Consider the following 24528-nt stretch of genomic DNA (forward strand, 5'->3'; position numbering starts at 1 on the left):
CGTCCAGTTGCACTTACCCCTATTCTCATGAAGTGCTTTGAACGGCTAGTCATGCACCACATCAAGTCTGCCCTGCCCTCTTTTATGGACAAAAAAGACTCATACGTCAGAATGCTGTTCATAGACTTCAGTTCAGCATTCAACACAATCATCCCTCAACAGCTCATTCACAAACTGGTTCAGCTGGGGCTCAACACTTCGCTGTGCAACTGGCTATTGGACTTCTTGACTGGAAGACTTCAGGCAGTACGGGTCGGCAGTAACACATCCAGCACCATTACACTGAACACTGGGGCCCCCCAAGGATGTGTGCTGAGCCCCCTCCTCTTCACTCTGCTGACACACGACTGCACACCGTCACACAACTCCAACCTCTTCATTAAGTTTGTGGATGACACGGCTGTGGTGGGTCTCATTAATAACAGAAATGAGACAAACTACAGGAGCGAGGTGAGCCGCCTGGCCGGGTGGTGCAGTGACAACAATTTCTCTCTGAATGTGGAGAAGATGATTTCAGGAGAGTGTGCACTCAGCATGCTCCTCTGACGGTCAATGGTGCGACTGTGGAGAGAGTGAGCAGCACAAAGTTCCTGGGTGTGCACATCACAGAGGACCTCTCCTGGACTGACAACACCGCAGCACTGGCCAAGAAAGCACAGCAGCGTCTCTACTTCCTCCGCAAACTGAGAAGATCGTTGGTGTCTCTCTCCCCTCCCTCCAGGATATTTATGGAACCCATTTCACTCTGAACCTCAGACCACCCCCCCACCAGCTCCCACATCCCCAGATCCTTCCACTCCCCCCTCACACTAACACACTGGGACCTGCACTAGTCACTTTGTGCAGCATTGGTCTGCTCACTACCTCATTCATCATTGAACTGACCTCATTCAACTACCTCTTCTGACAGTTTAAATAAAGAACTGCTCTCTGAGCTTTTTGTCACTTTAATCAGACTGAATAAGCTCTTTTTCACTACAATCATACTATCTGCACTGTTTGTTTACTTCACTGGCTTGCACTCTATCTGCCATGTGCCTTGTGCCGCTTTATTTTTATTAATTTATAAATATTTAATTATTTTTTTACATTACCTTATTTGTATAGTTGTATTTTATATTTAATCTGTATCTATCTGTATTTTATGTTCTGCTGTTAGTGTTATCTGTATGCACCAAGGGTCTGAGAGTAACACAATTGCAATTCTCTGTATGTATGTGCTGTGCATGTGGAAGAATTGACGATAAAGCAGACTTGACTTGATTTGACTTTAAGGCGGATCGCAGACTTATAAGTGCATTACCGCCAATTATCTCTCAAATGGACTATTGACACTCTATCTACAATCTCAGTTAGGAGTGTCAATGGTCCATTTGAGAGATAGGTGACATCGTCACTTACATCTAGGATGCCCTGGGGGTAAGCAGATAAACATCAAATTTGCATTTTTGGGTGAACTATCCCTTTAAATGTATAATTACACTGTAACAAGGACACCTTAAAATAAAGTGTAACCTATATTTTATATTACATACATGCACCCTAATTACTAAATAATATTCCAATTTTTTATTTTAATTTGTATTTTTATTGAGAAGAGGATGAGTGAGAATATTCAACACTCTCCCTCACTTTCACCCAAACCAGTAGGTGGCGATATTGATTAAAATTAGCTTGCGGTCGGTTGTCAAATCCAACAAAGGAGTGCAAACGAGGAAGTAGAGGTGTCAGGTGAGAGAAATGCTGTTGTTACCGCTGTCATCTCTTCTAAGTACGTTTAAAAAGCATATTTTGTTCTTGACAAATAACATCGCACCTGCGGTTCATTGTCGAGTGCATTTGATTAGTTTTAATCCGAACGTCTTCATGTTGATTCGACACAAAGCTGCAAATCCCGTTTGTTGTCATATTTCAGTCTGATGACACAGCGAGCCGAGAGAAATTGGACAGATACCTTGAATATGCTAGAATAACTGTTTATAAATACACGTGTCTGGTTTAGTTATGCGCCTTCGAGTAAATTAGACGAATGTGGTATTTTTTTACCGCTGTCTCAATGCTTGCGTCTTGTTTTCCAACCTGCAGCAGATGAGAAATCCACCGCTGCAACATATTAATAATAACAAACCTCTTATCAACTGTGTATCACCATTGCTTTTACTATTATCATACTATTATATAGGTTTAGTTGTCAGATGAATGCAAATAACAGAATAATAAGAAACCTAATAATGAGACTAAGACGTAGATTGCATTACAGTATTCATATATATCAGTGTTTCCTCTCCCATTGACTCTCGCAGGTTTCTTGTACCTCTCAAAACATCATGGAGTTTGCTGAGCTGATCAAAACCCCTCGTGTGGATGGGGTGGTCCTCCGCCGACCCTTCATGCCCACTGTGGAGGGAACTCTGTGTCTGACAGGACATCACCTCATCTTGTCTTCTCGCCAGGACAACACTGAGGAGCTCTGGCTGCTTCATGCTAACATTGACTCTACTGAAAAAAGGTACTGCTGAAGTATGAGACAACTAGTAAAAATGGCATATTATTTTAAAATACAATTTCTGTCATTTTCACAACTGTTCAGAAGTTTAGGGTCAGTAAAATAAAAATAAATGGGACTCTGGACCACAAAACCAGTCATAAGGGTAAATTTTTTTTAAAATGGAGATTTATACATAATCTGAAAGCTGAATAAATAAGCTTTCGTGATGTATAAATCTTTCAATTGGTGCATGGTTTGTTATGATAGGACAATATTTGGCCGAGGAGATACAACTATTTAAAAATCTGGAATCTGAGGGTGCAAAAAAATCAAAATATTGAGAAAATCGCCTTTAAAGTTGTCCAAATGAAGTCCTTAGCAATGCATATTACTAATAAAAAATTAAGTTTTGATATATCTACGGTAGGAAATTTAAAAAATATCTTCATGGAGCATGATCTTTATTTAATATCCAAATAATTTTTTGACATAAAAGAAAAATCGATAATTTTGACCCATACAATGTATTGTTGGCTATTGCTACAAATATACCCCAGCGACTTAAGACTGCTTTTGTGGTCCAGGGTCACGACTCGCATATATATTTTTATTAATCAAGGATGCATGTAATTGATCAAACGTGACAGTAAAGAAATGTATAATGTTACAAAAGATATGATTCAAATAAATTGTTCTTTTGAACTTTATATTCATTGAAGAATCCTGAAAAAAATGTATCAATGTTTTCACACAAAAAAAAAAAGAAAAAAAGCAGCACAACTGTTTTCAACACTGATGATAATATGAATTCTCATATTAGAATGATTTCTGAGGAGTCATGGAGCACTAAAGACTGGAGTAATGCCTGCTGAAAATCAGCGTTGACATCACAGTAATAATTTACATTTTAAAACTATAGAAATGACACTTTTAAAATGTAATGCTATTTCACAGTATTAGTGGTTTTACTACATTTTTGATCAAATAAACGCAGCCTTGGTGAGCATGAGAGACTTCTATCAAAAACATCTTACTGACCTAATGTGCACAGGTTTGTCGGATCACTGGGAACTATTATTGTAAAGTGTAAGGACCTGCGGGTGATTCAGCTGGACATACCTGGCATGGAGGAGTGTCTTAATATTGCCAGCTCAATTGAAGTAAGACCGCATTAGTACTCACTCATAAAGCCGAATAATAATGGACTAATAACCCTAATTTCTACTAATTGGTTTATGCTGTTAGTGTTCAGTTTATGATCATTCATTTTTCAGGCTCTCTCCACGCTGGACTCTGTGTCCCTGATGTATCCGTTCTTCTACCGTCCTTTGTTTGAGGTCATTGAGGATGGATGGCAGTCGTTTGTCCCAGAGGAGTCTTTCAAAGATCTGGAGTCTATGGTATTGTTTTATCCCTGGAAGCCTTGACATTGAGGTCATCAGAAAAAGTTGTAATACAGTTTCTCAGTGTATCATTGCTCATTTTTTCAGATGATTCTCTATGGGAAGCCAAAGAGCACATATTCGTGACTTCATGTTCTGATATCCAATTTAATACAAATACAGTTAGTATTTCATAAACTCCCGTTCAAACGTTTGGGGTCAGTAAGGTTTTTTAAATGTTGTTTATACTCACCAAAGCTGTGTTTATTTCATTAAAATACAATAACACTATAATAATATTCTGAAATATAATTACAACTGTTCTCTATTATTATTTATTTTAAAATGTCATTTAGTCCTGTGATGGCAAAGCTGAAATTTCAGCATTATTACTCCAGTGTCATGTGATCTTTCAGCAATCATTCTAATATGCTAATTTGGGGCTCAAAGAGCATTTATTATTATTATCAATGTTGAAAACAGTTGTGCTGCTTAATATAATAGTAATATTTTGCTCTTTATGTGAATTATTATTTTTCTAACATTATAGATGTCTTGACTGTCATGCTTGATCAATTTATTGCATCCTTGCTAAATAAAATGATTAATTTCTTAAAAAAAATTACTCACCCCAACTTTTGAGTGGTAGTGAACAGTATATCAGTTGATTTTAAACCTCTTTTGGTTTAGATGTAGTTAAAATACATTGAAGCAGAAAAATTTTTACTTGTGATTTTTGTTATTTTCATTAAAAAAAATAAAGTGTCTAATTAAATAAAGATGACACGGAGTTCTGTTGTCCTCTCTCAGACAGATGAATGGAGACTGAGTGAGGTAAATAAAGATTTCAGCGTGTGCCCCTCGTACCCGTCCCTACTGACTGTGCCCAGAGACATCGATGATGAAAGTCTCTGCAAAGCTGCTTCCTTCCGCCACGGAGGCCGTTTCCCTGTGCTCAGCTACTACCACAAGAAAAACGGCATGGTTAGAAGAAGTGCACTATGGAAATTTTGTTTCCAAATGTTGGCCTGTTTAAAACCAACTCTGATCACACTGTCCACAGGTGATTATGCGAGCAGCACAGCCACTAACAGGAACCAATGGACGGCGCTGCAAAGAGGACGAGAAGCTGATCAATGCCACGCTTTGCGCGGGGAAGCGAGGTTACATCATCGACACGCGGACTATAGCTGTAGCGCAGCAGGCTAAAGCTCGCGGAGGAGGATTTGAACAGGAAGCCAACTACCCTCAGTGGAGGAGGATCCATAAAGCGATTGAGAGGTGTGTATCCCGTTATTCTCACACAGCCAGACTAACTGCATAAGAAGAGATGGATAATATTAATATTCTGACTGATAATCATTTTCATGCTATGGCCAGACATAACAATAAAAAAAAAAAACAGAATTTGATACTATTTTGTCTAAATAAACATAAAAATAAAATTTAGACATCACAACATTGTATTGCTAAACTTATTTGATTAAGAATACAGTAAAAACACAGTACATATACGGTATATGGTATACGGTATAGTAAAAATACAGTATTACAATTTAAAATAACTGTTTTCTATTTAAATATATATTTAAAAATGTAATTTATTCCAGTGATCTCATTTTTTGCATTGAAATGTAGAGAACATAAGTGAATTTGATTTAAAAATTCAATTATTACATTTTATTTTATTAAAAGTTTTGTTATGAATGACCACCTGTCCGACCTGTAAACCGACCAAACCACAGTTTTTGTTTTGTTTTTACATGCTATTTAGAGCCAGGTTTGACACACAATAAAAGACCATCAGCAGTTTCAATGAATAGTTGTACAGAAATCAGTGGAAGAATATCAAAAACTGTAAAGACTCTGTGGTAAAATTGGTTCAAAAGCAATACATACTATACGTACATAATGCCTCAGACAAAAATGCTGGGTATAGTTCAATTTTAATTTTACGTTTAAAAAAAAAAAAATGTAATGTAAAATTTAATTTAAAAAATGTATTTTAAATTTAGATTTTTTTAAATTTGGCATGAAACAAATTCAATATTTCACTTTTACAACTATATTTTTTAATGCATGTTATAGATCTTATTGTGAATGATTCATACATGTATGTGTTTAATTAAAATATTTATTTATTTAGACCTTGTTATTGTTTAATCAAAACTATAACTTCTCTCTGGTTTCATCGTGATTTTGACAAATGTTTGGCAAATCCAGTGACTATTTCTTAAGTGCTCAGCTTGGTTTACAGGCAAACTGATAAAGTTTCTTAAGTCAGTGAAACAGATCACTTTTTTTTTCGATATATGTGATCAATATATATGTCATATATAATATATATCAGGCGGTCAGTGAATGGACTGTGAGCAATTTGTACCATCTGAGACTGAGACTAGTATCCACTGCACTTTTATTAGGGGGCTTAAACTCGTTCAAGCCTGGAAAACACATATCATGTGCAGCTAAAATGCTCATTTGGAGCTGAAGAATACCATATGCAAACAAACAAACACAGCTGCATAAATGAGTCCTGTAACTGAGACTATAATCTGACAGCTGTTCTCCCACAGGTCTAATGTTCTGCAGGACAGTCTGATAAAGCTGGTGGAGGCGTGCAACGATCAGTCGCACAGCATGGACCGCTGGCTCAGTAAACTTGAAGCGTCCAACTGGCAGAGTAATGTTAAGGAAATCCTCACAACGGCCTGCCTGGCTGCACAGTGCATTGACAGGTACATCTGTTGATACATCTATCTGTTCCTGTCTCATACACACAGAGCCTTTACACTGCAGACAGATCTGTACAGGCCAAATTGTGCAGCTGTGTTAATTACTGTTTTAGCTCTATTCTAAGTTAATTACAAAAGCTGCTGTCACCCTGTTTCTCGCCACATTTGTTACAAAGCTTGTGGTGATAATTAGTGCTGTTGTCATGCTATAATCATCTTTATGTTCATACCACACTGGTTCTGCTGCTTTTGGCATGCAGTTCTTTATCAGGTTTGTAGCATTATGTGTGTGCTAAATAATTTCAATCTGAGTGCAGTTTCAAACTTGGAGGGGCCACTTTAATTTGTGTTGTATTCTAGGGAAGGGGCGTCAGTGCTGGTTCATGGCACAGAGGGCACTGATTCAACACTGCAGGTCACGTCTCTCGCCCAGATCATCCTCGATCCGGCATGCAGAACCATCCGTGGCTTTGAGGTGCTGATTGAGCGAGAGTGGTTACAGGTGAGAAACCTCTGATTTCTGCTGCTTGTTCCACTGTCAAAATCATTCTATTACCTTCCCTAGAAATTCTCTGAATGTACTGTAAGAAGTTGGCTGCTCATTCTATTTGCATACCGGAAATATTAGCATGAAGAGCATGATGAGAAGAGCAAAAGTGTAATTGTATAAAGACAAAGTATTTAAGTATTTCCCATCAAAATATGTGACCCTGGACCACAAAAGCAGTCTTAAGTCGCTGGGGTATTTTTGTAGCAAAAAAACATTGTTTGGGTCAAAATTATACAATTTTTCTTTTATGCCAAAAATCATTAGGATATTAAGTAAAGATCATGTTCCATGAAGATATATTGTAAATTTCTTACCGTAAATATATCAAAACGTAATTTTTGATTAGTAATATGCATTGCTAAGAACTTCATTTGGACAACTTTAAAGGCGATTTTTTTGCACCCTTAGATTCCAGATATTCAAATAGTCGTATCTCGGCCAAATATTGTCTGATCCTAACAAACCATACATCAATGGAATGCTTATTTATTCAGCTTTCAGATGATATATAAATCTCAATTTTAAAAAAAAATTGACCCTTATGACTGGTTTGTCATATGGCTTTATTCTGCAGTTGTTGGATGTTTCAAAACAGCTTGCGTTTTATTTTTATTAATTTATTTATGTACTTTACTGTGCAAAAGTTTGGGTTCATTTAGCAAGGATACATTCAATTGATCAAAAGTTACAGTAAAGACATTTATAATTTTACAAAAGTTTTCTGTTTCGAACAAATGCTGTCCTTTTGAACTTTCTATTCACTACTGTCAAAGAATCCTAAAAAAAATTGTATCACAGTTTCCACAAAAATATTACACAAACATTTAGTACACGTTTCCAACATTGATAAAAATAAGGTTTCTTGAGCACCAAATCAGCATGTTAGTATGATTTCTGAAGGATCTTGTGACACTGAAGTCTGGAGTAATAATGCAGAAAATCACAGGAATAAATCAAATTTTAAAATATATTAAAATAGAAAACAATTATTTTAAATTGTAATAATGTTTGTCAATATTACTGATTTGACTATCTTCGATTAAATAAATGTAGCTCTGATGCGCATAGGAGACTTCTTTCAAAAACATTTAAAAATCTTTTTAAACCGTACAACTTTTGAGTGGTGCTGTATGGTCTTATATTTGGTTTATGTCTGAATGCAGTTACAGTATGTATACACGTAATATGTTTTTCTTAATGAAATGTAAGAGAAATGCATATTTCATAGTGTCAATATATGAAACATCATTTATAATGACATATAGCCATGTTGTTGATAAATTCTGAATAATCGTAATGACTATAAAATGTGTCACAGGTAATGTGTAGAGAATCCAGACCCTTGCTAGTGTCCCAATTTGATAATACACTGATTAACAACATAAGGAAATAGGAAGTGGAATGAGACACAGCCTTGGTTTTAAAATGAAGTTTCTCTGTAAAGTCTGGGATAACCTAAGGTCCTGTAACCTCTACCTCCAGGCCGGTCACCCGTTCCAGCAGCGCTGTGCACAGTCTGCATACTCAAACGGGAAGCTCCGAAGTGAAGCGCCTGTGTTTCTGCTCTTCCTGGACTGTGTGTGGCAGATCCTGCGGCAGTTCCCTTGCTCCTTCCAGTTCAACGAGAACTTGCTGATCATGCTCTTCGAGCATGCCTATGCCTCTCAGTTTGGCACTTTCCTTGGAAACTGCGTGGCCGAGAGGTTAGTGTTCCCCTTCATCACATTCCTGTCATGACGTCCATTTACAGATTCTCGCATGCCATCTCATTTCCTGTATTACATCACATACAACCTTGTAAAAACAGCTTGTTTTAACCATATCAGATAAATCTCTAAGTAGCCAACACAGGACCTGTCGCAAACGCCACAGTTATTTTATCACTCTGAAGGTAACTTGTGTGTCTGTGTAACAGTTACGTCACCAGAGGTGGATTTGAAAGAAAACCGCAAGGGAATTTGGGATTGGGCCATAGTTTACACTTGTACATAAACACATGGCATGTTGTAATTCAGGAGCAGAAGGTCACAACCCTTTCCGTCAACACTCCAGCATCAGTAAAGGTCAACTTGTTGTTGGCCGTGACCCTTTTGTGTTTGTTTCATATTCTGAACAGGATGTTGTGGTAAATGTGTTGTGAAATTATTTTCCGCTTGTTGCTTAAATGTGTATCACAATTCAAAATTCCCAGTTTTGGTACAGTCATTTACCGACGATGAAGGGTGTGTAGTTTGTGACGTCATAAATCTGATCTTTAGACACAAGAGGAGAGGTTTCATTCTGGTTCAACATTTTAACTCAAAAAATGAAGGTTCCTTATGGGCATCGATGTTTCCATGAAGAACCTTTAACATCCATAGAAACTTTCCCTTGTATAAAAGGTGGTTTATAGTGGAAAAAGATTCTTAAAATTGTTCTTCATTAAGAAAAAAAGGTTATTTTAAGAACTGTTCACTGAAAGGGTCTTTAGGGAACATAAAATGGTTCTTCTGTGGCATCACTGCAAAAAAACAACAACTTTGGAACCTTTATTTTAAAGAATGTACTCGGAAGAATTGCAAGATTAGAATATTTATGAATGTTAGGGTCCAGCTTGAAGTGTAGAATAGTTGCTTATTGTAACATAATGGATGGCAACGGCTGCAACGTGTACATTTACACCTAAAATTTAGGTGTAAATGTAAACTTTGTACTTTCTGTGTAATGTTTCAGGGGGAAGCTGCAGCTGTCTCAGAAAACTGTTTCTTTGTGGTCGTGGGTGAACAGACCTCAGGAGCTGGAGCGATTTCTCAACCCACTATATGAGCCCAATAACCTGGTCATCTGGCCGTCTGTGGCTCCTCAGAGCCTGCTTCTGTGGGAGGGTGAGCACCATCAAATCTCCCACATTCCTCTCATTTTTTTGATCTCTTCCAGCACCTGCTGTGAATGTGACATCATCATGAAAATGATATTGAAAAGCATGTTTACCCAGTTAAACTATAGGGGGCAGTCATGTGTTGTTTGGTGCTTTAACTATATTTTTGCAGTGAACCATGAGATGCGTGAGATGCTTAAAGAACTTGTGGATTGTAAGATCAGTATGTGTTTTGAAATGAATAGTATGTCAACATTCTTCCATGACATACAATAGATGCACTTATAGATACTGTATCTTGTGCATTAGTCACGTACTTCACTATTATGTTTAACAAACTCTTGAGACAGGTTTCCATCTGAATAATTATAATTCTTCTGGTGTAATGAAAATGAAAGCCTTCTGGACCGTATATTCTTTACATTTTTTTTTTAAATAATTGAGTTTATATTAAAATCTAAAATGATAATTATTATTAATTACATTAATTTTAGAATACAATATCATTTAAATTAATTATTTACATTTTTAAAGAACTCGCCTATAGTCTGCTGCAAAGTTATTGTAGTTTGTATATGTGACAGAGATTGTGGTTTTTGGGACACCGATTAGACAAAGATGAAATGTAAAAAATAAAGTTAATATTACTCTAAATATAGTAATCCATTTATTTTTAATCAAGAAAATTAATCTTCCTTGTCAGGTTTAAGATATTATTTAGCATTAAAGAAGCAACTCTGAGACTTCAACATCCGTTTGTTTTAAACTTTTCACCAGATACAGATTAACGTCACATGGAATTCACAAGTGTGACAATGATTTAACCCCGATGACCTCTGTGCCATTCATTTTTTTTTAGTCCTCATCTGTCATGCCTCTATTTTAGAGGTGCAGTGAAAGAGACTCTTTCAGGAAAAGCAGCCAAGCAGACATGGAGTTTAATGCCATGGGGGTTCACTTTCAGTCACATGAGCAGTTCTCAAACAACTCACAGATATGTTTAGACCTTTCATATACACTACCAGTCAAACGTGTGAATATTAGTGTACTCACCAAAAGAGCTACACTGAACAGTCTTATACAATAGATATAAGCTTTTGACTAGATTACAGTTCATTAACCTATATTTTAAAAAATGAATGGAAGTAACACATGCTGCTAGTATGTTTGTGTGATGAATGAAAGTAACCAGGTGGTTTGAATAAAACTATTTGAGTTTTCAATTTGTGGGTTATATATGAATGCATCCTTTCTTCAATTTGCACTTTCGTCCAAGTCACTTTAGTACAGAACCATATGTGAAAGAACTGTGTCCAGTTTATTTTTGGCAAGCAGATTTATTGCTTATACAGTACTGGTTGGCTATATTAACATGGTATCTCAGGCCGTCCAAGATGTAGGAGTTTTTTTCTTTATCCGAATAGATTTGGATAAATTTAGCATTACATTACTTGCTCTGCAGTGAATGGGTGCTGTCAGAATAAGAGTCCAAACAGCTGATAGAAACATCACAATAATACACAAGTAATCCTCACAACTCGAGTCCATCAATTAACGATTTATGACATGAAAAGCTGTGTATTTGTGAAAGGCATTTAAACTTTAAACCGTCACTTATGGCTAAAATATGAGTCTGTAATTCCTAATAGTGCTTCCTCCAGTGAAAAATGTCCTCTCACATTAAATTCCACCAACATATTTGTATAGAACCGTTTTGGACTTTTTTTCACTTGTAAATGATCATGTGCATGTGCATATTTCTCTCCTGATTCAGATGAGACAAACCTTTCACAAGAAACACCAATATTATAGATATAAAATAAGATTTGTTTCTTACAAACATGCAGCTTTTCACTTCACAAGATATTAACTAATGGACTGGAGTCATGTGTATTACTTATGGATTACTGTGATGTTTTTTTAACTCTCATTCTACCGGCACCCATTCACTGCAGAGGATCCATTGGTGAGAAAGTGATGCAATGCAATAAATAAATTTCAATGTAATGCAGTGATGCAATGCAATACATTTCTCCAAATCTGTTCTGATGAAGAAACAAACACATCTACATATTATATGGCCTGATGGTGAGTAAAACTATTCCTTTAAGTGTCAAGGTCTTTTGAGGAATAGCTAATCAAATGTTAATTTCACAGTTGAATGAGTATTGACCAGGGTAGGGTTGCACCAGCCATTCGTAAGTTCTTACTTAAATTTGAACGTTAAGTCCACACTAGAAGCTTAGTAACTACTAGCTAGTTTGTAACTAAATCTATACATTATTTGGTTGCACCAGTTGTTCATTAGGCAGGACGTAGCAAGTAAGTAATGCGTAGTCTTATAATATGACGTTTACACTAAATCATCCAATAAAAAACCTTCAAATACGCGAGCAGAAATTGTTTAAATGCAATGAATTACATTTATCCTTCATTCGAACTTCTTTTGCCTGACGTATACTAACGGTAAAAATATAAACAAGTTTCCACTAAGGAAAGGCAGGAAAAGGAAGGGGAAAGGACGTGACGTGTGGCCAAGTATGGTGTCCCATACTTGGAATTTGTGCTCTGCATTTAACTCATCCAAGTGCACACACAGAGCAGTGAGTAGCGAACAAACACACACACACACCGTGAACACACACCCGGAGCAGTGGGCAGCCAATGCTGCGGAGCCCGGGGAGCAGTTGGGGGTTCGGTGCCTTGCTCAAGGCCAAGGGTCTCACCTCAGTCGTGGTATTGAAGGTGGAGAGAGCGCTGGTTATTCACTCCCCCCACCTACAATTTCTGCCGGACCTGAGACTCGAACCTGCGACCTTCGGGTTAAAACTCTGACTCTCTAGTCCGAAATAAATAAGGATCACTAAATACTGAAAGAAAGAAAACATAAGAAATGGCATCTATTTATTATTTAATCTGACATGCGCAACACGGACCGAAGCGCACAGGGGCGCACTGTAGATGGGGTGTTGAAGATGCGCTAAAAAAGAAAGTAGGTTTATTCACATATTGTTCTCTCTCTTAATATGTACATGAGTGTAAATGTCAGCAGCATCATATATGCCTAAAGGATTGAAGGTTGTCAGGTAAAAGAAGAGCATATTGATGCAGTTCACTCCATCTGCTATTTTATTCCAACCGTTACTCCTGACCAGACGCTTCCGTAAATATTTAGTTTATACGTAGAGTTACACTTCAACTACATGTAATGGTGCAACGGAAAAATATTTAGTAGTGCGTAAGTTGTAACTTAGTGCCCATTTATGTCAAAACGAGGCTAAGTTGTAACTTACGTACAGCTGGTCCTAACACCATCACAAAATGTCAGCATTATGTGTGTTTAGAAACATGGGATTGGTGATTGTGTGGGGATATTTAAGCTTTCCTTATGTATAACCTTAAGGTACCGCAGGGTGATCAATGTGGCCATCTCACATCTTTTTCTTTTTGTGTGTCCCAGAAAAGATCATTTATCAGCAACACAGAATGATATCATCACATATCACATATCTAGCACCTTGTTCTTTTCTCTATAGGGGTATTCCTTCGCTGGAATCGCTCTACAAAGTGTTTGGACGAGGCCTATCAGGAGATGGTCCATATTATAGAGTACAACAAGGAGCTGCAGAACAAAGTGAACAGCCTGCGCAGGCAGCTGGCCCAGCTCGAGACAGAGGACAGCCCACTGCAGACACCATAGGACATCAACAGAATGGTATCCTTCTGATTTGCCATCTCTGTCTTACTGAAATAAGCCTCACACTCTTGTATCTACACTCCTCTGATCGTACTCTTTCTTTCTGTCTCCATTGGTCTCCAATGTGTTCTACTCTCTGGCCACTAGATCTGCTGCTCTATTAATATATCATTGTAGTTTTCTTCCTTAAACACTATGCATCACTTGTCATTATTATGATGTGTTTCATGTAAAACACTTTAAACTGATTAGCAGGTTATGATATGGATGTCATGTCATTAGAGATTGTACATTGGTGCTTTGGTTTACATGTTCTCAAAGAAAAGGGACTGCTGATGTGCCTTTTTTTCATTTTAAGTCGTGTGCCATGAAGTGCAATAGAAAACACAATTATAAAATAAAACAAAAGGGAAAGTATTGGACTGACTATTAGATGCTGGAAATATCATTTGAATCTAACACAGGTGGTTTACATAGTCTTACATGATCCCTAACTCCTTCCAAAGAGACACTGGCCACATGATTAAAGAGAGAGTTCACCCAAAAATGTGGTCCAAGATGTAGATTAATTTGTTGCTTCATCAGAACAGATTTGGAAAAATGTAACATTACAGCACTTGTGCACCAGTGGGTCCTCTGCAGTGAATGGGTGCCGTCAGAATGAGAGTCCAAACAGCCGATTAAAAACATCTCAATGAAACACAAGCAATACATATGACTCCAGTTCATCAATTAATATCTTATGAAAAGAAAAGCTGTTTTTTTTTATTACACCATAACTTCTACCCAAAATACCAGTCCATAATCCATAATAATGCTTGTGGTATCAGCCTTTTGAACTCTCATTCTCACGGCACCCATTCACTACAGAGGATGTATTGGTGAAAAAGTTTTGCAAGTGTGAAGGAACAAACTCCTCTACATTTTGGATGGTCTGAGAGTGAGTACATTTTCAGCAGATTTGCATTTTTGGGTGAACTGTTCCTTTAAGAAATTGCCAAAAATGGCACTTTTTGCTTTACAAATGTAAGATTGTTTGTGCACAGGTAATATTCATATTTGTATAAAGATTATTCATATTTAGTATATAGTTTAAAAATCCAGATTTCTGTTAGCGATATTATGAATGTCAAAATAATGTCGTCATAAATGTCCACCCACAACCCTTAAAAATCTTTGTTACAAAATGTTTTTTTTTTTTTTCTTAATATGAATATCTTTATTAGGACACACAGCAGTTGTTTAGAAACATCTAAAAATAAACCCCACTGGGATTATTACAGTTTCCGTTCTGCACAAAAGCATGTCATTTCCTCCAGTTCTCCACGAGTGACATGAGCATGGTCTGTAGACAGAAGGTGTTTGCTGCAAAATCTCATGCAAGTCATTTCACATATCATTTATGCAAATAAATCAAGATATATATATGCTTAATGTGCCATTAAAGGTTTTTGGGTCCATTTGTTTCATAAATATCTGAATATTTAAATCTATCGTGTAGTGACTCCTGTAGCCTATATAGGCCATTTTAATATTCCACTGGGTTCTTGCCATCAAAATAGACTCTGCTGCTTTTATGAATGTGTTTTAGTTTAAGGTAGGTTTTGATGCTGGGGATAGACAGTCAGTTGTTGTTGTTTTTGATTAGTTTTTTTAATGCACAATATTTTTATTTCATTCTGGCACTTCAGTAGCATCAACTGACAAGCATTATTAAGATTCACTGTAAAATTGTCTGTACAGTGTCATGCCTTGCTTTACAAAATATTGATCAAATGTATAACTGAAGTATGTTATGTTCTGTGGGCATTAAATTTGTTTAATGTACAGATGTGTGTATTTTTTTTTCTCTTTCATATTTAAATTGACCACCTGTAAGTATCTCAGTTCCAATACAATAAGTAGTAATAAAATATAAATTACCGGTAGTCAATTTGACTTATCTTATCAGTGCATCACAATAATGACCGATATTACCATTGAGAAACAGGAAACAATGGTATGTAAACTTCAAACTGAATATACAGTATAGCTCATGTAAAATATAGAATGTCATTTTTCATTTTATATATATATTAAGGATTGTCAGAATAATTGATTTTTTTTTTTAAAACCTATTGCTGAACTGTCAAATAATTAGTTAACAGCAACACTGTTTCATATTGTACAAGCTTATGCTGCAGATACAACCACTGGCTGTGTAAAGCACCATATCTCTCGTCACATAAACATATGGTTGCTTTCCCCGCTCATTATCAACATGCAGTGTTTCCTGGGGGATGGGCCTGATACAGCCACACGTATATGTGTGTGCTGATACACTCTGTATTCTGCTTTTAATCATGGACAATGTCTAATAGACACAAAGACAACACTTGTTAGGCTCACAGAGATGGTAGCAGACCTGAAGTAACCTCTGGGCAAACACTTCACACAAGCCCTTAAAAGTGTGTCACTTTGAATTATTCATTCACTATTTTGTTTTGTTGGAGATTTGTCCTTCCTCTGTGACTTGCACACATCAGGTATCCGTTCTGTTGATCTATTATATTGAAAAGCTTCATAAATGTGCACCTGGAGTGATGGGACTGAGGTTTTAAGAGATTTTCAGGGTAAAGATAAATTGAGTTGAGAGGATATGGCCTTGAAGCATCACAGGAAGGCTTAATTATATTGATGGTGTGTGGCTGGCAGACCAGAACCTGTAATAGCTCTGACTTGCCATCCATGAATTGGCAGAAAATAGCAGAAGCAATAAAAAAGGCTGCTGGAAAGGTAATGTTCCTCTGTTGTTTTTGTTTCAAGCTATCAATCAGACTTGGTTTTTTAAGATGCAAAACATGCTTTTTAGGGTGTTCTCAGATTTAAATAATTAACAATGTTTAATAATGTTTTGTATTTCATTTGTATTCTCAATATTTTTTTATTTGCTGAAATGCTTCTAAATCAGGGCACAACAATTTTGAGAAATATTCAAGCACGTTTTTTTTGTCACTACAGCTTCTCATGTATGATCATGTATTACATTTAGTCATTTAGCAGATGCTTTTATCCAAAGCGACTTACAAATGATGACAATAGGATCAAAATCAACAAAAGATCAATAATATGCAAGTGCTATGACAAGTCCCGGTTTAGCCTAACGCAGTACACGTAGCCAGATTTATATATATATATATATATATATATATATATATATATATGGTTTGGGATCAGAATGATTTTACAGGAGTTTCTTATGCTCATCAAGGTTGCATTTATTTGATAAAAAATACAGGGGAAAAAATGATATTGTGAAATATTATTATGATGTAAAATAACGTTTTTCTATTTTAATATACATGAAAATCTAATTTATTCCTGTGATGCAAAGCTGAATTTTCAGCATCATTACTCCAGTCAGTGTCACATGATCCTTCAGAAATCATTCTAATATGCTGATTTATTATCAGTGCTTGAAACTGTTGTGCTGCTTAATATTTTTTTGGAACCTGTGATACTTTTTTCAGGATTCTCTGATGAATAAAAAGTTAAAAAGAAGAGCATTTATTTAAAATATTAATATTTTCTAACAATATACACTACAGTTCAAAAGTTTGGGGTCAGTACATTTTTACTCTTTCTTTTTTTTTTAAAGAAATTAAAACTTTTATTCAGCAAGGATGTGTTAAATTGTTAAGAAGTGATAGCAAAGATTTATATTGTGTGTGTGTGTGTGTTCACGGTGTGTGTGCACTTAGGATGGGATAAATGCAGTGCACTAATTCCGAGTATGGGCTACCATACTTGGCCACATGTCACAATCACTTTCAGAGTGCAAGTGTTAGAGAGGGTCAAGTCAACAAAGAGATAAAATAGAATTAGAATTAGAGGGTCAAATGAAGATGGAAGAGATTTAGTTTTTAGCTGTTTCTTAAAGATGTATATGTGCTTTTGAACCAATATAAAATATGAAAAATATTTGTAACATTACCAAGAAATAAAAAAATAAATGGAAATAAATACATTAAAATAATATATACACACACAAAAATAAATGTAAGAAAAAAATAATTGCAATACATTGTTATAGAAATAAGTAGTCAATGCATGATGTGTCCGTGAACATTTCCCCCCATCAAAATAAAGATTTTAGCTTAAATTGTAAATAATATAAGGGAAACTATACGCCTTCATGTAACTGGTCTCAATTTCCTAGGGTTTCACCATTTTAACATTTTAATCACATTTTTGCCTTCACTAGCTAATTTTTAAAAAATTCGTTTTTTTCCCCCTCAATTAATATAGCTACATGAATGAAAAAAAATCTCAAAACCAGAGCTGCTACTACTACTAAGTAGTATTCTTAATGATAATTATAATTCTACAAGTAATTCAGTGCTGCTTAAAATATTTTAAATAGGATTTATATGTTTAAAATTTGGTTCTAAATTTAGCGGGACAAAACGCACATTTTCCTCATTAGGTAATTTATCTTTTTTTTCTTTTGTAGGTTTGGTATTTTCTAGAAACAGTAAATATTCTCTCAAACCCTTTACTATGAGCTTTCTGTCTCTCACTTTCAACGCAAAACGTCCCGTTGACTGCATTCGTTGTGAGAGGGGGGTTGAACGTGCAACCCTGAAAAGACCCCTCAAGTCGTCATGTTTCAGTTCTACAGACGTCAGGAAGGCGTGGCCAGGGCCTCTCCTCCAGCGCTGGCCAATCAGAGCGCAGCCGGCTTCTCTTGAAAGCCTCTTGGGCTGCGGATATAAAACCTCCGCGGCGGGCTGATGCAATACTGGAAGATTCTGAATGAAGCATCAGTGACGGAAAACCAGATCAAGAAAGCTGCTCACGTCGCCCAGAAAAACACGTTTTCTGCCTAATCTCTGAATCGTATTCTAGTCAATAGGTGAGTGAATTCATTTACTGAAATCGATTGCATTCTGCTTAAAATTGATTACAACTAGAACCTTATCTGAACGCTGGCTTCCCATGGCCTTGACTGGAAAGATAAAAATGCATGATAGTTTATTTTTCACTTTCACAACCTTATCGCTTTTTACTTCTCAATCCAATTAACTTTGTCCTAAAGCATTCCGTTAAATATCTGTGATTTTAGGCCTATAATGAAGCTCAAGACGTGGTTATCTTGTATAACGTTACTCTTCCTCATTTTGTCACTTTCCCGAAAATACAAGACTTCCCTTTAGTGTTTCATAAAATACGGTAGTTCGTGTGAAACTAAGTGTCGAAATCCTGATAAGGTGACCGTTATTTTAAGGTGTTCGTTCATAGGGTGTAGTTAAGTTAGTCGTCGTGAGCACGTTTACTCGCGCTCTTCTAGAGCCGCTAATGTTAGTCTGCCAGCAGAAGTCTGGCACACCGCTTCAGTCGTACCGATAGTTTTAACCCTGGGTTAAACGTGTCATTTTAAAACGCGGTTGTCACTTCTTCTGAATAGCTTGTAAAACTACTTAGTTGGCCGAATTGCAGCGCTAAAGGTGCAAGATTACAGCGAGTTGTTTAGCAACAGACAACCAATCATGAGCTCCCTCTGTGCTTATGTCATTAAATATTCATGAGCTTTGACGCGAAGACGTCTACAAGTATGTAGAAAACGGATACAAATGTAGACGAGAGGCAGCACAAAGGTTAGCTGGGTTATAAAGAGTCCATATTGTATTTGCTTTAAGTTATGCTCATATTTCAAGTGACCAGAGCGGGTCTACGTGGCCACAGATGGACAAGCATGTATTAAAACGGGCCGTGTACCGTATTACCCTAAGTTAGAAGGTTAATACGGGGCTTACAAATATGCAGTGTGAAATTTCGAAACACGTCTACCAAAAATGAATTACTAACCCGGCATAGCGTATGAACTGTGAAGGTGGAACAAGTCGTCCCAGGCTTTGCAATCTGAAAAAAGCCTTTGGAAACTAGTTTTAAAGTCTGACTGACCTTAAAGTTCAAGATCAAACCGGCTTGGATTGTGCGTTAGGGTATTGTGAAGCAAAAAAACGGGACACGAACAGAACAGTCCGCACAGACTTGGCACAATGAAGCCTTTGGAAGTCGGATTGAAGGATGTGTTCGGCATCTTGCCACGGTGCTCGCGTGCTGATTGGCTGCCGACGAAGGCAGGGCAGTATAAATGCGCTCATATTACATTCTTCGTTCCTTTCGTGCCTTTACATTTGCAAGGTAAGAAAGTTCGGCGATGGCAGCCTGGGAATTAACAATGTTTTTTCCGGTTTACTGTACGAATTTAACAGAAGGATGAACTTTGAGGCGCCTTACATCAGGTTTAGTTCATTAAAGTTTGTTTAGCTGCCAGTGTAATTTACGAGCGTCACTGCACTGAGCTTCATGTGACTACGTTTGAAATAGCTCTGATGTAAGAAGCATATGTTCGATGTTTGACTCGAAATGTTAATCCGAAAACAGCACAAGCTTTTATATTTAGATGTCCAGCATCTTCCAACCTGTATGGCTTGCATCTGAGGAACAAAAAAATAAATGTTAGGCAGAATGCTAGTTAACGTTACCTTTCACTTTCACTGTATAGAAAATGATCTATGCAGTGGAAGCGAATTGTGACCGAGGCTGTCAATATGCCTGACATTTCTTTTGTTCCACTGAAGAAAGAAAGTCATACAGGTTTGGAAGGACATGACGGTGAGTATATGATGGGTGAACTATACTTTTAATGGTAGGTTCTGATCATGTGTGATACCTCAACGCCTCTTGTTTTTGCAGGTAACTGAGCATGCCAGTCGTCAGAGCCCTTAGTAAGGTGGCAAAGCAGGCCCTGCTGGCCCCTGCGTGTGGATGTCAGCCTCTGACGGTGGCGATACGCTACATCAGCTTCTCCCCGCGCCAGGTCACCTCTGGATCTGATGCCAGCTTTCATTCTGTGTCCTTCTCTGAAACCGACCACCCCAAAGTTCTCATCACGGGTATGAAAAACGGGTACTTGGTACATTGGCATTTTTTATTTAAGAGTTGGGACTTTTGTATTTTGTCACGTTGATCACACTGGTCTTAGCACGTTTTTAAGATGGGTGGATCCTGACTCCCCTACTGTGTTTTTGCATGATATTTGATCATCTTTTTCTCTCTCTGTCAGGTGGCCTCGGGCAACTAGGGGTTGGGCTTGCTAAACTATTAAGGTATGCACATTATAGTACATATATAAAAGCATTAATCTTTTGCATTGTAGATGCATTTACAAATGTGATGTTTTATATAAAAACGTATATTACATAATAAAGTTCTACCTCCTGTCTCATAGGAAGCGATTTGGAAAAAACAATGTGATCCTCTCAGATATCAGGAAACCACCAAGCAATGTCTTTCACAGTGGTATGTCTTCTGTTAATCTCAAACGAATTCTTACTATCATTTCATGAGAGAAATAATTGGGGTAGCACTCTGTTAATGGGTCTGTTATGTTATAATTGTATATCCATTTAAACCAGATGTTTGCCAGATGTAGTTTGGAGAGTCATTTGTTAGAGGTAATTTGTTAATGTTGATCGAATGTTAAGGTAATTTATACGAGTAAAGAAGTGCTAATTATGTTTATTATAGTGGGTAATTAACTGTTTTGTCAAATTTCTTTTAATTAGCTTGGATAATTAATTTAACATTTCTTTGCATGTCTAAAACAGGTGAACATGCACAATCGTAGCATTTATTTAAATGGCTTAATTTTAAAAGATAAAGGATTTTTATCTTCATTTCAATATTGTTAATATTGAGAAATATGTTCAGAGCTAGACTGATCATACAAGTTCTGACATGTTGATTACATTTTTTATTTTTTTTTACACAGGCCCCTTTATCTACTCTGACATTCTGGACTACAAGAACTTGCGAGAGATTGTAGTAAATAACAGGATCACCTGGTTAGTGCATTACAGTGCTCTTCTAAGTGCTGTTGGGGAGGCTAATGTGCCACTGGCACGAGCAGTCAACATCACAGGTATGACTTTAGAAAACTAATGTAAAGTATTGCATTTAGACAGTACATTAAATGCAACATTTTTATACTTATAATAATCTGCCTCTGTGCTTGTTGTTGTTTTTTTTTTTTCAAATAAATTACATGGGTGTTTTACCAGAAAAAAATGTATAGTATTTCTATCAAATAGAAAATTGTATATAGTGTTTACTGTAATGTTGTAAAACATTTATTTGTCTAGATCTTTCCATAAAATAGCCTTTAATAACATTAGCTTTTGATTCTGATACGGCACTAAATATAAATTCATTCTAGATCAATTTTTTTTCTGTAGGACTACACAACATCCTAGACATTGCAGCAGAACACGGGCTTCGGCTCTTTGTGCCCAGTACAATTGGTGCCTTCGGACCAACTTCACCTCGAAATCCCACTCCTGACCTTTGTGTGCAGAGACCACGCACTATATATGGCGTCTCTAAAGTCCATGCAGAGCTTATGGGGGAGGTAAGACGCCAGTCACCCATATTTTCACCCATTTTCTGTGCCGTATGGTATATTAATCTTTACCCATGATCCTCTTCTGCAGTACTACCATCACCGATATGGCCTTGACTTCCGCTGTCTGCGGTACCCTGGCATCATCTCTGCAGACTCACAGCCGGGCGGTGGCACGACAGGTACGGTGCACTCTGCTCCATCTGTGTTTTTTTTGGCACATGACCTTGCTCACGTACGTAAGTGAAGTTATGCAACTGGCACTTGCTCAGAAAGGGGTGTTGTTCGCTTTGAGTGTTTTTAGATAAACCGATAGCCTGCACCAATGCCGACCAGCCATATGAACCACACCTCCAGCTGCCAGAAGTCACATGTAAAAACCTGAAAAGTACTTCGACAGCTGTTACTGTCATACTGTTGCATGTGGTAGAGGAGACTGCAGACCAAAAGAACAGCAATGAGTCCTAAAAGTCTGTCTCTATTGGCTTTTCCAGACTACGCCGTGCAGATTTTCCACGACGCCGTCAAGACCAGCAATTTTGAGTGCAACTTAAAACCAGACACAAGGCTGCCCATGATGTACATTGATGACTGTTTGCGGGCCACCCTGGAGGTGATGGAGGCACCGGCGGAATCGCTCAGTATGCGCACCTACAACATCAATGCCATGAGCTTCACTCCAGAGGAACTTGCAAACGAGGTCCAAAAACAGCTGCCTGATCTTCAGGTCACATATGAGATTGACTCTGTACGACAGGCTATAGGTATGATCCAAAACATCTGCTCTTTCCTCAAACATTTTGGTACAAATCAATGGTGCAAATCGTACAAAAACGTTTGTTTTTTTCCTATCCGTATAGCTGACAGTTGGCCCATGAACTTTGATGACAGCAACGCACGCAATGACTGGGGCTGGAAGCACGACTATGATCTGCCAGAGTTGGTCCAGACGATGCTCAACTTCATCGGCTCAGACTCCCGCATTGCCCAGGCCAACTGAGGCTGCTCATGAACACTGAAAATCTGTATATTTCATAAAGATTTATAGTGACGCAGAAGAGAGATCAGTGTTCTGTAAATAGTCATATTCCTTTTCTCTTTTGTGTCATCTATATGTATAATTGCAAATTATACAAAGAGGTCAGGGTGGAAAACCGTCAGAGTTAGTTATTTTGAAAGCTAAATGAAAGGAATGGATTTAAACCTGACGTGATCCTCTTGTGCTTCGCATTTAGTGAAAAAGGATAATTATGTCTCCAGGAAAAATAAACCAAACAAACATGAATGTCCAAAAATGAACATGGCAGATCCTAAAATGTAGCTTCCCAAATTTTACTATCTGATTTTTTTTTTTTTAAATAGAAATAATTTTACTGTACTTTTTGTAGAAGAACACAATATATGAGAGAAAAGGCTGATGGCCGAGTTCAGACTAATAGGAATGAAAGCTAGGAATTGTTACAGCAGCTTTAACCCATTCTAAAATAAACAGACAAAGATTCTGGTTTAAACAGGGTGGGACTCGGATGTAGGTCCTCAGGGAAAGTGAGGGTCGTCATGAATGACGTTATCGTATCCCTTTTGGTTGCTTTTCCTCTCTTGTGCACTATTTATTCAGACTGCTCGCAAATGAAATGCAAGATTTGGTCTTGCTTCACATGTTTGCTGTATACTTTAATAAGGTCATTTTTTTTTAATGCAATTTTTGTCATATATTGCATTTGCCTGTAAATGTTTTCCCACAGAGAATATATTATCCCATATGAAAGGGGAGAGTGGGAAGCAAATTTAAATTATTTTTAGTTAAGCTTTGCATCCACATCTTTTGTTCTTTTGATCACAAAACTTGTGTCAATAAAGCTTTTTTATCTGTAACATTTTGCGTTGTCTTTAATTTTAAATATAATTAACTAGTTATTTGAGTGCAATAGACTGAGATTTAAAAAAATACCTTAACATTTTTAAGTAAAGTAGGATGGAGCTGTCATGGTATTTTTATTTATTTTTTCATTTTCCTGGTGTTTATCTGCGCTTGTTAAATATTACCCACTTGACTTCAGTGCCACCAGTCATTAAAACTTTTATTTATAACTTTTGTGAGAAATATGATTCTCGTTTTGATGGCAGTCTCTCTGGCAGCTATAATGACTGTTCAAGAGCTGCACCGTCTTGTCACTTTTGATCATAATGCATTGATTTAAGACTATAATCTCCCTAAATTATCGCAGAACCATTTCTGAGTCGTTTTAATCCCTTATCCGACCGCAGCAATGCCTTGGCATGTTTTTATTGGAGTCGTGCCACATAAACATTTCAGTGGCGTTCGACCAAGTTTCCTTTTTATTTAGATTACAAATACACTTTGAAAGCAGG

At 37.0% G+C, this 24528-nt stretch overlaps 2 protein-coding genes across 4 annotated transcripts; both read left to right on the forward strand.

The window, feature by feature from the left end:
• Positions 1-1708: 1708 nt before the first annotated feature.
• mtmr9 (myotubularin related protein 9) lies at positions 1709-14298 on the forward strand. 2 transcript variants are annotated; one of them, XM_016277355.1, is made up of 11 exons: positions 1709-1731; positions 2304-2509; positions 3540-3648; positions 3763-3888; positions 4681-4854; positions 4934-5151; positions 6447-6608; positions 6966-7107; positions 8638-8858; positions 9868-10019; positions 13549-14298. In XM_016277355.1, the coding sequence occupies exons 2-11, from the start codon at positions 2328-2330 to the stop codon at positions 13710-13712; spliced, it is 1650 nt and encodes a 549-aa protein (XP_016132841.1). In that variant the 5' UTR covers positions 1709-1731; positions 2304-2327; the 3' UTR covers positions 13713-14298. The 2 variants fall into 2 exon arrangements, with proteins under 2 accessions (XP_016132841.1, XP_016132842.1); XM_016277356.1 differs by lacking the exon at positions 1709-1731 and adding an exon at positions 1732-1771.
• Positions 14299-18478: 4180 nt separating this feature from the next.
• Positions 18479-24030, forward strand: LOC107589050 (L-threonine 3-dehydrogenase, mitochondrial-like). Of its 2 annotated transcripts, none has more exons than XM_016277357.1 (9): positions 18479-18603; positions 20451-20650; positions 20821-20863; positions 20986-21056; positions 21529-21678; positions 21992-22164; positions 22247-22337; positions 22650-22919; positions 23016-24030. In XM_016277357.1, exons 2-9 carry the CDS (start codon positions 20461-20463, stop codon positions 23153-23155), a joined length of 1128 nt encoding a protein of 375 aa, XP_016132843.1. In that variant the 5' UTR covers positions 18479-18603; positions 20451-20460; the 3' UTR covers positions 23156-24030. The 2 variants fall into 2 exon arrangements, with proteins under 2 accessions (XP_016132843.1, XP_016132844.1); XM_016277358.1 differs by lacking the exon at positions 18479-18603 and adding an exon at positions 19833-19895.
• The last annotated feature ends 498 nt before the right edge of the window (positions 24031-24528 follow it).

The sequence above is a fragment of the Sinocyclocheilus grahami genome, unplaced genomic scaffold (genome assembly GCF_001515645.1).
Source record: "Sinocyclocheilus grahami isolate Dianchi unplaced genomic scaffold, SAMN03320097.WGS_v1.1 scaffold111.1, whole genome shotgun sequence".
In the NCBI taxonomy this organism is placed as follows: Eukaryota; Metazoa; Chordata; class Actinopteri; order Cypriniformes; family Cyprinidae; genus Sinocyclocheilus; species Sinocyclocheilus grahami.